Source organism: Procambarus clarkii, chromosome 45 (assembly GCF_040958095.1).
Source record: "Procambarus clarkii isolate CNS0578487 chromosome 45, FALCON_Pclarkii_2.0, whole genome shotgun sequence".
In the NCBI taxonomy this organism is placed as follows: Eukaryota; Metazoa; Arthropoda; class Malacostraca; order Decapoda; family Cambaridae; genus Procambarus; species Procambarus clarkii.
The window spans coordinates 13,477,044-13,489,595 of NC_091194.1; the positions used below are offsets into that span (position 1 = coordinate 13,477,044).

Sequence of the window (12,552 nt, forward strand, 5' to 3'; positions counted from 1 at the left end):
GAATGGTCCCCAGGACAATATGCAACTGAAAACTCACACCCCAGAAGTGACTCGAACCCATACTCCCAGGAGCAAACGCAACTGGTATGTACAAGACGCCTTAATCCACTTGACCATCACGACCGGACATAATGAGGTGATAGCCGAGGCTATTTGAACCACCCCACCGCCGGCACTCGGATAGTAATCTTGGGCATAGCATTTTACCAAATCACCTCACCGAATGAGGTGATTTGGTAAAATGCTATGCCCAAGATTACTATCCGAGTGCCGGCGGTGGGGTGGTTCAAATAGCCTCGGCTATCACCTCATTATGTCCGGTCGTGATGGTCAAGTGGATTAAGGCGTCTTGTACATACCAGTTGCGTTTGCTCCTGGGAGTATGGGTTCGAGTCACTTCTGGGGTGTGAGTTTTCAGTTGCATATTGTCCTGGGGACCATTCAGGCTTGTTCGCATTTGTGTTCCTCACGTGTGCCCCAAAGAATGAGGTGATTTGGTAAAATGCTATGCCCAAGATTACTATCCGAGTGCCGGCGGTGGGGTGGTTCAAATAGCCTCGGCTATCACCTCATTATGTCCGGTCGTGATGGTCAAGTGGATTAAGGCGTCTTGTACATACCAGTTGCGTTTGCTCCTGGGAGTATGGGTTCGAGTCACTTCTGGGGTGTGAGTTTTCAGTTGCATATTGTCCTGGGGACCATTCAGGCTTGTTCGCATTTGTGTTCCTCACGTGTGCCCCAAAGAATGAGGTGATTTGGTAAAATGCTATGCCCAAGATTACTATCCGAGTGCCGGCGGTGGGGTGGTTCAAATAGCCTCGGCTATCACCTCATTATGTCCGGTCGTGATGGTCAAGTGGATTAAGGCGTCTTGTACATACCAGTTGCGTTTGCTCCTGGGAGTATGGGTTCGAGTCACTTCTGGGGTGTGAGTTTTCAGTTGCATATTGTCCTGGGGACCATTCAGGCTTGTTCGCATTTGTGTTCCTCACGTGTGCCCCAAAGAATGAGGTGATTTGGTAAAATGCTATGCCCAAGATTACTATCCGAGTGCCGGCGGTGGGGTGGTTCAAATAGCCTCGGCTATCACCTCATTATGTCCGGTCGTGATGGTCAAGTGGATTAAGGCGTCTTGTACATACCAGTTGCGTTTGCTCCTGGGAGTATGGGTTCGAGTCACTTCTGGGGTGTGAGTTTTCAGTTGCATATTGTCCTGGGGACCATTCAGGCTTGTTCGCATTTGTGTTCCTCACGTGTGCCCCAAAGAATGAGGTGATTTGGTAAAATGCTATGCCCAAGATTACTATCCGAGTGCCGGCGGTGGGGTGGTTCAAATAGCCTCGGCTATCACCTCATTATGTCCGGTCGTGATGGTCAAGTGGATTAAGGCGTCTTGTACATACCAGTTGCGTTTGCTCCTGGGAGTATGGGTTCGAGTCACTTCTGGGGTGTGAGTTTTCAGTTGCATATTGTCCTGGGGACCATTCAGGCTTGTTCGCATTTGTGTTCCTCACGTGTGCCCCAAAGAATGAGGTGATTTGGTAAAATGCTATGCCCAAGATTACTATCCGAGTGCCGGCGGTGGGGTGGTTCAAATAGCCTCGGCTATCACCTCATTATGTCCGGTCGTGATGGTCAAGTGGATTAAGGCGTCTTGTACATACCAGTTGCGTTTGCTCCTGGGAGTATGGGTTCGAGTCACTTCTGGGGTGTGAGTTTTCAGTTGCATATTGTCCTGGGGACCATTCAGGCTTGTTCGCATATATATATATATATATATATATATATATATATATATATATATATATATATATATATATATATATATATATATATATATAGGGGGGTACCACCTCTGGTGCAATTATAGGGACCCACAGCCTCGGAGAAGGGAACACAGAGCATTCAGAGAAAAACTTGCCATTTAACTCCTCCTACCACCCTCCTTTTTTATGGTGTACGCTTTATTATGCAAGGTTATACAGTTACATATCTGATTATATACAAAAAGTTAGCATTAATAAGAGGACACAAAAAAAGAGGACACACATACACACACACACACATATATATATATATATATATATATATATATATATATATATATATATATATATATATATATATATATATATATATATATATATATATATATATATATATATATATATATATATATGTCGTACCTAATAGCCAGAACGCACTTCTCAGCCTACTATTCAAGGCCCGATTTGCCTAATAAGCCAAGTTTTCATGAATTAATGTTTTTTCGTCTACCTAACCTACCTAACCTAACCTAACCTAGCTTTTTTTGGCTACCTAACCTAACCTTACCTATAAATATAGGTTAGGTTAGGTTAGGTAGGGTTGGTTAGGTTCGGTCATATATCTACGTTAATTTTAACTCCAATAAAACAAATTGACCTCATACATAGAGAAAAGGGTTGCTTTATCATTTCATAAGAAAAAAAATTATAGTAAATATAATAATTCAGGAAAACTTGGCTTATTAGGCAAATCGGGCCTTGAATAGTAGGCTGAGAAGTGAGTTCTGGCTACTAGGTACGACATATATATATATATATATATATATATATATATATATATATATATATATATATATATATATATATATATATATATATATATATATATATATATATATATATTATATATTATATGTGTGTGTGTGTGTGTGTGTGTGTGTGTGTGTGTGTGTGTGTGTGTGTGTGTGTGTGTGTGTGTGTGTGTGTGTGTGTGTGTGTGTGTGTGTGTGTGTGTGTGTGTCCTACAATACAACACTTGATGCAGAGCAGCTCCTGGATATCTGGCAAATATCAAAATCTGTACCAACAATTCAACAAAGGAAGGGGGGGGGGAATACAGGAAGGAGACTCTATAATACAGAGCTTTAAAACCTTGACATGCAATTCCTGTAAAAAAAAAAATAAAACAGAGAAGTAATCGAGAAGATTCATACAGAATTTGTAGAGAGAATTTCTTTAAATGCAGAAGTAGAACGGTTACAGGGTAGACAAACGGCTTCGGTCGAGCCTCATACAGTTAGTTCCACTGATAACTGGTAATCGCAACAAGCCAAGAGTGAAAGGGATGGGTGTACCGCATCTTCTTATGCTGCCAAAGAGCGTTTGATATTGTCCCTGCAAAATGTTATTATATAAGATGGAATAAACAGAAATAACTGGAAATAGCTTAGATAGCTTTGGACGTACCTGATAGAAAACAAATGGCCATTGTGCGGAGCCTCTGGCTCATTGACCTTTCCATCCCTCTGGCTCGGGATATGAACGACGTAAACAAAATGCTGGATTACACGAACACACGGCCACTAGAATTCAATCACAGTAAATGCAAAGTAATTTATTTATTTATTTATCCGAGAGTTCTTACATTGTTGTAAAGCCACTAGCACGCATAGCGTTTCAAGCAGGTCTTTAATCCTAATTTATCCCCGGAATACGACCCGCCAAATCGTTTAACAACCCAGGTACCCATTGACTGCTGGGCGAACAGAGGCTACAGTTAAGGATTGGCGCCAAGTCAATCTTCCCCGGCCAGGATACGAACCCAGGCCAAAGCGTTTGCGTGTGTTTTACCCCTGCACCACGGGGACTATCCGTTGATTAATAATTAGGATAATGAAGATCAGAAAAGCATACATCATAAGAGGAAGTGATTGACAGCAGAGAGGATTGAAGACGCAAGCTGCGGCACCCAACAGGCAAACAGAACAATGTCGTCTGCAAGTTTCCCGGTCTTATGGTAATTTTAATAAAGATATTTACTATCACAGTGATAATTTTCATACAAATTAATTTCATAGTGATAATTATCATCATTGGTATTATTGAGAAAATCAGTAGAAGTTATGAGCAGGATTCGAAGCCTGATACTTGGTACTCCCACGCACACGCCCGAGGCCACTTCTTGAGGTTATCTTGAGATGATTTCGGGGCTTTAGTGTCCCCGCGGCCCGGTCCTCGACCAGGCCTCCACCCCCAGGAAGCAGCCCGTGACAGCTGACTAACACCCAGGTACCTATTTACTGCTAGGTAACAGGAGCATAGGGTGAAAGAAACTCTGCCCATTGTTTCTCGCCGGCGCCTGGGATCGAACCCATGACCACAGGATCACAAGTCCAGCGTGCTGTCCGCTCGGCCGATCGACTCGAGGCTACACCATGACATGGTCAAGAAGCGATGCAACTTAGGATTCAACTGAAGCCTTTAGGGGGTGTTGATCGAGGCTTCTACTGAATCCCAATCAGGGTTTCACGCATTACCCCTCCCAGCACTCTGGCTGTGGATCAGCTTGGGCGTACCAAGTGTGTGAGAGTTCGAATCCACCTCACGGCCTGTGCGGATTTTCTTATTGATACATCACTTTTATATGATATCATTGTGCGTTATTATTATTTGTATTATTTTAATAGTAATACTAACAAAAAATAGTATAGTAATTATTAGTTTATTAATAATAATAATAATTATTATTATTATTATTATTATTATTATTATTATTATTATTATTATTATTATTATTATTATTATTATTATTTTTATTATTATAATGTCATTCTCGACATCCATAAACAGTTGTCACAACAGAGCGAGGACCTTACAACAGCCAGGCAAGTCCACTACGGGCTCACCATAGCCCGTGCTACTTGCAGCTGTTTGTTCCAAGTAGCTGAATCTAAAACAACAACAACATTTCAACAGCTGGGAAGAGCATTCATATTTAAGCAACAATAACCAAGTTACCTCCTCCGGGGCGTCAGATACGGGAGAACAACATAGCGTTATTCTCACCACCACCGCCTCGGACACCGTGAATCCTGTTAGGTTCACCGAGGTCTTCCCCATAGCGCAAGCATACTGACTTTCCCACAATAGAGAGGCTTATATCGGGTTTTGATTTAACTCCCAGTTACCTGTTTACTGCTACGGTACGCCCGGCACCATTGGGTGAAAAGATTGATTGATGAAGATTAAGCCACCCAAGAGGTGGCACGGGCATGAATAGCCCGTAAGTGGTGGCCCTTTTGAGCCATTACCAGTATCAAGAGCTGATACTGGAGATCTGTGGAGGTGCGACTGCACCCTGCGTGACGGGAGATGTCTCCCGGACCAAATGGTGACCAAATGGTGACTGGGTGAAAGGAAAGGTTGCACGTCCTCTTCAACAAAGACCAAATGCTCATTAATCCAGCCGCCAAACCTGGTTGTTTAGGCAACCTGTCCTAAGGCCAGGCTGGTTAAAGTGATGACGTAGATACCGTGCGGTTACCTTGCGATGATTTCGGGCCTCAACGTCCCCGTGGCCCAGTCCTCGACCAGGCCTCCTGGTTGCTGGACTGGTCAATCAGGCTGTTGGACGCGGCTGACGTATGAATCACAGCCTGGTTAATTAAATAGCTGAAACTTTTCTGTGTTAAAACCGAGGAAAACCTTAGTTCAACAAACTTAGCCACATAGTTTCAATATAGACTGTAATGCAGTTGCTTACAAAAATAAAATCCATATAGAGAACTCTATAGAGATCTATAAACAAAGCATCTATGTGTCCACTTACGAGATGTGTAAGTGGACACATGTAAGTTGATTTGTAAGTGGCGATTTTGACGAAATAATTAACAATCTTCGAGTCACTAACTAGGTCGTCTTCAAAGTTGCCAGTCCAACTGGCAGTTACCAGTCCAACCTTAACTCAAGGTGGTGTGGGCAACCCGTTCTCCAACCCAAACTGTGTCAGACACTGACATATTGAGTTTAACAAATCAATATTTATTTATTACAATTGACAATCAACTGACAGGATGAATGTCATACAGAATAATAGTCAAAGTCATACAGAATAATACCAAAGTTTTGCCCTCTCAAATACAATTTTATTGAATACTGTTGGTTTATATATGGTTAGGCCTAGGTAAGGTTAGGTAAGATGTTTTGGCTACGTTGATTTAGGTTAGGTTAGGTTAGGTTAGGTAAGGTTAGGATATATTAGGTTAGGCCTAGATAAGGTATTGTAGGGTGTTTTGGTTACGTTGATTTAGGTTAGGCTAGGCTAGGCCTAAGTAAGTTGACTGGGTTACGAATTTTTAAAGAATGTTTAAATTACAGGCTGAAAGTGAACGAAGCACGTGTTCGAATTACAGCTTCGAACACGACCAAGTGTGCTGTAAGTCAAATACCAACTAATGTATTTTTTAACGTTAGTGTTTGACTTATATGCTGTGAACCCGACGGCCTTTTGTTGTCAGTCTTTGACTTATATGATGTGAACCCGACGGCCTTTTGTTGTCAGTCTTTGACTTATATGATGTGAACCCGACGGCCTTTTGTTGTCAGTCTTTGACTTATATGATGTGAACCCGACGGCCTTTTGTTGTCAGTCTTTGAAGCAGTGAACTGTATAATAAATAAAGTGTAAGCGTCCATGAATGAAAATACGAGTCAGAGCTCCCGTCAGTGAACCTGTATCCTGGTCCAATATCCACGTTGAGAGGATCTTTGAGAACAACAATCAATGATCAGAGACTAGAACATACCTTTATTAACCATTACTTTGATTTTAGAGATAATGCACCTGAGATCTGCTACTACAGATGACCTGCAAAACAGAACACGACTTGACTGTGGGGAGGTAATATTAGTTGATATAAGAACGTGAGAAGAACACAGATAAAATAATAAATATAAAAAAATAATAATAATAATAATAATAATAATATTAATGATAATCATAATACACAATAAAAACACATTAACGTGATGTATCAGTTAGAACATCAGTAGGAGCCGAGAGGGGGAATCGAACCCCGTGCACTTTTTACTCCCAAGCTATAGCGCCATAGACCACAACGCCATAACCTAAATACACCATTGATACAATGATGTATTTGTGAATACATCACTGAAATACACAATGAGATCACATTAAGGTGATTTCGTGGTGTATTTGAGGACAAGCGTTGGAAGGGAAACTACTGGACATCTTCAGTGTCTTTAAGGAAATCTTCCTCCTCCTCCTCTGAGTGCCTTTCATGTTTTTCTTTTGCGTTTTAAGTACAGCTTCAGCACTCTGAAGACGAGGGACTCAGAGACGAGGGACTCTGAAGTGTGTTCAGTCACTGCTATAGTTCTTATATCCTGGTACATGCGCGAAACGCGACCCCTCAAATAAAATATAAAAATACAATGTACACTGTTTCAATTACATTGGGGTTCAATTGGCAGCAGGTGTGTGTGTGTGTGTGTGTGTGTGTTGCAGCAGGTTGTGCGTTTAACTGCGGCTGACTTTAGATATAAGTCAGGTGTATCTGGTGCTGGAGCCACCAGTCCTCAGCCACACTCCATCGCTGGCGGGCGGACACCTGAAGGCGACTCCAGCGAAGTCAGGAAAGCACACAGACAGCGCGTTGGGTGAAGCAACATCCTCATCGACCATATCTTCCCCAGTAGCTAGACATCATCACCATGAAGTCCCTGTATGTGTTGATGGTCCTCTGTGTGTTCCTGGTGACCACGGTGACCGGCCAGGGCAGTGTTGGGGTCACCAACCCGGACGGTGTTGGGGTCACCAACCCGGACGAACCCGTGCCAGAAAAGGCGCCGAGCGAGAATGGAGCTTCCGGTGAGGTGAGTTCGAGAGCTTGTCTTGTCGTGATGCCTTGTGGGTTTTCTCCCCCTATGTTTTTATGTTGTCCCCCCGTGTCCTATGCTGTCCCCCCGTGTCTTATGTTGTCCCGATGTCTTAAGCTGTCCCCCGTGTCTTATGATACACCCACCCACATACAGGAGACGGGTATACCTGCCTTGAATAGAATAAATAGGACAGATCTCTTAGGAATTTTGTAGTGGCCAACCACTTGGACGTTCGGGAATTGAACGCCGACCTGCGTGAAAGTGAAACCCCTAACAAAACCTATTTGGAGCAATTCTTCAAGCTATCTCTTTCTCTGGCATATCTGCTCTGCTGTCCAGACCACACACTAGAAAGTGAAGGGACAACGACGTTTCGGTCCGTCCTGGACCATTCTCAAGTCGATTGTGAGAATCACAATTGACTTGAGAATGGTCCAGGACGGACCGAAACGTCATCGTCCCTTCACTTTCTAGTGTGTGGTCTGGTCAACATACTTCAGCCACGTTATTGTGACTCATCGTCTGCATATCTGCTCTGCCTCTGTGGATGACATCTGAATCCCTCCTGTATCTTTTCATTATCTTTTACGTCGGGATCAAGTCTCCCTTCGACGTTCTTTTCAAGTGCTGTGAGGCTCACTTTCCTTGGTGGGTGCGTTTCCCAGCCATGTTTTAAATTCTGACTGAATTAAAAAGTAAAAAGAGATATTTGCTGATATAAATCAAATAGACAATCATACAGGTGGATTATAATGATCGGTGTCTCGGATCGTTGCCAATCCCGCTACAGATGTGAACAGATAGAGGCTCGTTAGCTCATCACGACACAGCTGTGTGCAGCTGCTCACTACAAGCCATCATGATACACCCACCCGCACCCGACGTTCCGGATCAACCGGGCTGTGGTGGGTATGTGGGCCTGCGGGGCCACTCCAATCAACAGCCTGGTGGACCAAACTCTCACAAGTCGAGCCTGGCCCCAGGCCGGGCTTGGGGAGTAGAAGAACTCCCAGAACTCCATCAAGCAGTTATCATCACCCAGACAGCACAATGCATACATGTCAAGTTGAAATTTTACAGTTTTGTCTTTGTTGGGTACTTGTGAGATGATTTTTGGACCCGGGTTCGAGGGTATCTCACAGCTCCAATTTTTCGTGTTAAAATATGTTTAAGTTTCTTTGCAAAATTTTAGTTTTAAGTAATTTTTTGTTTAATTTGACATAACATGCAGGCGATGAGTCACAATAATGTGGCTGAAGAATGTTGACCAGACCACACACTATAAGGTGAAGGGACGACGACGTTTCGGCCCGTCCTGGACCATTCTCAAGTCGATTGAGAATGATGCCTCTATACTTATCTAACCTTAAGTGGGTATCTAGATACATATATCTGCACGAGGGATACTACATATCCCTCGTGCGCGCGCGCGATTCCTTGATCCCCCCCCCCCCCACACACACACACGCCAGGGGGCCGGTGACTGACTGGACAGTACGCTGGATGCGTGATCCTGTTATCCCGGGTTCGATTCCCGGCGCCGGCGAGAAACAATGGGCAGAGTTTCTTTCACCCTGGTGCTCCTGTTACCTAGCAGTAAATAGGTACCTGGGAGTTAAACAGCTGCCACGGGCTGCTTCCTGGGGATGTGTGTGTGAGTGAAAAAGAGAAAAATATATGTAATAGATACGGTGGAGGAAAATAACTCGGGAATCGGGACATTAGACAACCGACGGTTAGAAAGGCGGGGCCCAAGAGCTAACAGCTCAATCCTGCAGGCACGAATAGTAAATATACTCACAATATACGCAAAATAATAATAATAACAATAATAATAATAGTTTTATCTTTCTTACAGATAATGGAACAGGAGATGGGGTGTGAGACACAGAGGAAGAAAGAGAAGGGGGAAAGGACCGACGAGAGACTATGTCACTGCCCCACAGACAGCAGCTGCCACGAGGGTTGAGGCACTGTGCCACACACTCGACACAAGACACGAAGTTTGAAATGCCATACACATATGACCAGAGACCAGTGACTGTGTTTCTATGGCACACACAGAGGCTGTGGCGTTGTTCCATAGACACAACACAGGGCATGGAGGCTGTGGCATTGTTCCATAGACAATATATAACACGGAGACTGGGAATTTGTTCCATAGACACAACATTGTACACGAAGACTGTGCCTTTGTTCCAAAGCCCGAAAATTGAGTCACGGAGGCTGTACCATTGTTCCATAGACACAATATAGAGCACAGAGACTGTGACATTATTCTACCCTAACCTAACTTAACTTAACCTAACAAAAACTAACCTAGCCTAACCTAACCTACCTCAAGCAAGTGATGTCTATCGATTTTCTCATATATAACTGATGACCGCCTCAGTCATCCTTAACTAGACATATTAACTTGACTCATATAGATAGATCTGGTGTGAATTCTAAACTGTACTAGTGAATATTTCTGCAAATAATGCTTAGAAAAACTTACATATGGAGGACTTCTTGCGATATTAACGCCATTGCTCTCCAATTTTGTCCATTATTAGATGATCCTGCTGTGGCAGAGAGATATGGACCCGGATCCGGACACGGAAGCGGCAGTGGACACGACAACGATGACGGACACGGGCATGGCAGCGGGACCGGACACGGACATGGCAGCGGCCACGGACACGACAACGATCACGGACATGGCAGCGGCAACGGACATGGCAACAACCAAGCACAAGGACATAAGAAAAGTGAATTGGTTTCCACTGTATGCGTTAATTACTCACCATAAATAATCACATGTGTGTGATATAGGAGTGCGTGTATGTGTATGTGTATGTATATGTCACAGTACGAAACACATACACTATGTCAATGAAAAACCTGTTGTGTCCACACAGAGTGCAAGAACTCTAAGGAGTGCAAGCGAGCCGGAGGAAGATGCCAGGCAATGAAGTGTGGCTCACAGGAACGGGAGATCCAGCACGCGTGTCGGAGCACCGATTCCAACAACTACAACCCTAGGCACTTTGGTGACAACGACAACTTTGGCAACGGTGGTCACTCAGGCAACGGTGGACACTCTGGCAACGGTGGACACTCTGGCAACGGTGGACACTCTGGCAACGGTGGACACTCCGGCAGCAGTAACTCTGGCAGAAACATGTGTCGCTGCTGTATACACAAAGGTTCGTATAGTTACTTATACTTAAAATACAGCTGTTGATGGTGATGATGTTCTTGATATCTGATGATTAGTAAGCTGTGATGCTTACTAAGCTTCAGCATCAAGAATCAGTCTGTCTCAACATCAAGAATAAACACCTAATGCCAAATATGAAACTGGAAAACCTCTAAAATATATATATCGTTGCTGTATTTCCTTGACGTAAAGTAACTTAGCGACGCCAACATCGTTTAAACAGTGTTTCATCCTCCCTCTTAACCCTTAACTCCTAGATCTAATTCCAGTTTAATTAGCTCTAATTTGTACCACTGATTTATCTAACATTCTAAATCCTCCTAAACTTACAGATGACTACCTTCATAATGTAGTGAGAGTGAATGAAGGGAATGAAGGCGCACAAGGAGAAGAAGCACCTCAAGAAGGAGAGGAAGTGGTAGGAGAGGAAGATGCAGAAGAAGAAGAAGAAGGAGAAGAAGAAGAAGGAGAGGAGGAAGAGGAGGAGGAGTAGAACCTGAAACACACACCTGACTGCTAATTATAGAGACTATAACAAGTCACATGTTTTATAACACAGGGATACCCAGGATACTAGCACTTACTAGCACGCTAACATCAATGGCCTCTACCATGACTGTCTCACCTAACCACTACCATGATGTACTTACCATGACCTTACACTAAGCCTACTCCACCTGCCGTAATACATCAGTCATGAGAAAAACCTCAGATAATTAATACTGTCGCCATGACACACTTGCCACAGATGGCAACTTCTCACTTGTGTAACACATGTGAACTGCTGTTTTGTGTCTGGTTCGACACCTCATGGCATTCTTGACCTATTCATGACATTCTTGACCTATTCATGACATTCTTGACATATTCAGGACACTCTTGACAAAGTCATGACATTCTTGACATATTCATGACACTCATTCGTTTCACATGCCTGTGAGATCAGGCTTTTAACATTTGTCAACAACAACAACATATTTCTCCATGTGTTTTCGTAATTGTTTTCTGCACAAAAAATGGTGCTTGCAATTGCCGCTCGCAAGAATAAAATTATTGCAACAAAATATCATTAATTTTTATTTAGTGTCCGGCCTCTCAGCTGGGGGTCTACAGGTCCCCCCCCCCCCCACCCACCCCCACATGATCAACCTTGCTCTGGGAACTTGATCGGAATGCTAAGATGTCTCCCTTAGAACGTAACCACACACCTGTTCGAATCTTTTTAAGTTTTTCCGAACTGGCCGGAACACGAGTTGAAACCTTACGGAATTCAAGAATTAAAAGGAGCAATATTCCGTGGGACTGGAATGGCCTTGTGTAATAACTCCTCCAAGGAGTGCCGGACCAACCGGGCTGTGGTGGGTATGTGGGCCTGCGGGCCGCTCCAAGCAACAGCCTGGTGGACCAAACTCTCACAAGTCAAGCCTGGCCTCGGGCCGGGCTTGGGGAGTAGAAGAACTCCCAGAACCCCATCAACCAGGTATCAACCAGGTATCAACCAGGTATCAACCAGGTAGCAGAACTGGCTGGCTTGTGTAAGGTTCAGCGCGTAATTAGATCACAGTGCATTCCCGCCAAACACACACCGAAACTACGACGTTGGTACAACGTTCGAACAAGTTTTTAACACCTCCTAACCAGTTATAACAACCAATATAGTAAGTTGTAACAACGTTCTAATAC

General features: G+C 43.7%; 1 protein-coding gene across 1 annotated transcript; it reads left to right on the top strand.

Annotated features, from left to right (window-relative positions):
* Positions 1–7,359: 7,359 nt before the first annotated feature.
* LOC123770198 (uncharacterized) lies at positions 7,360–11,560 on the top strand. The gene is made up of 4 exons (XM_045761872.2): positions 7,360–7,656; positions 10,223–10,417; positions 10,568–10,855; positions 11,202–11,560. Exons 1-4 carry the CDS (start codon positions 7,500–7,502, stop codon positions 11,360–11,362), a joined length of 801 nt encoding a protein of 266 aa, XP_045617828.2. The 5' UTR covers positions 7,360–7,499; the 3' UTR covers positions 11,363–11,560.
* Positions 11,561–12,552: the final 992 nt, after the last annotated feature.

Coding starts and splice junctions, on each gene's coding strand:
- LOC123770198 (XM_045761872.2), top strand. CDS start 7,500: ATGAAGTCCCTGTATGTGTTGATGGTCCTCTGTGTGTTCCTGGTGACC. Junction 7,657..10,222: donor GAGCGAGAATGGAGCTTCCG/GTGAGGTGAGTT, acceptor GTCCATTATTAG/ATGATCCTGCTGTGGCAGAG. Junction 10,856..11,201: donor TCGCTGCTGTATACACAAAG/GTTCGTATAGTT, acceptor CTAAACTTACAG/ATGACTACCTTCATAATGTA.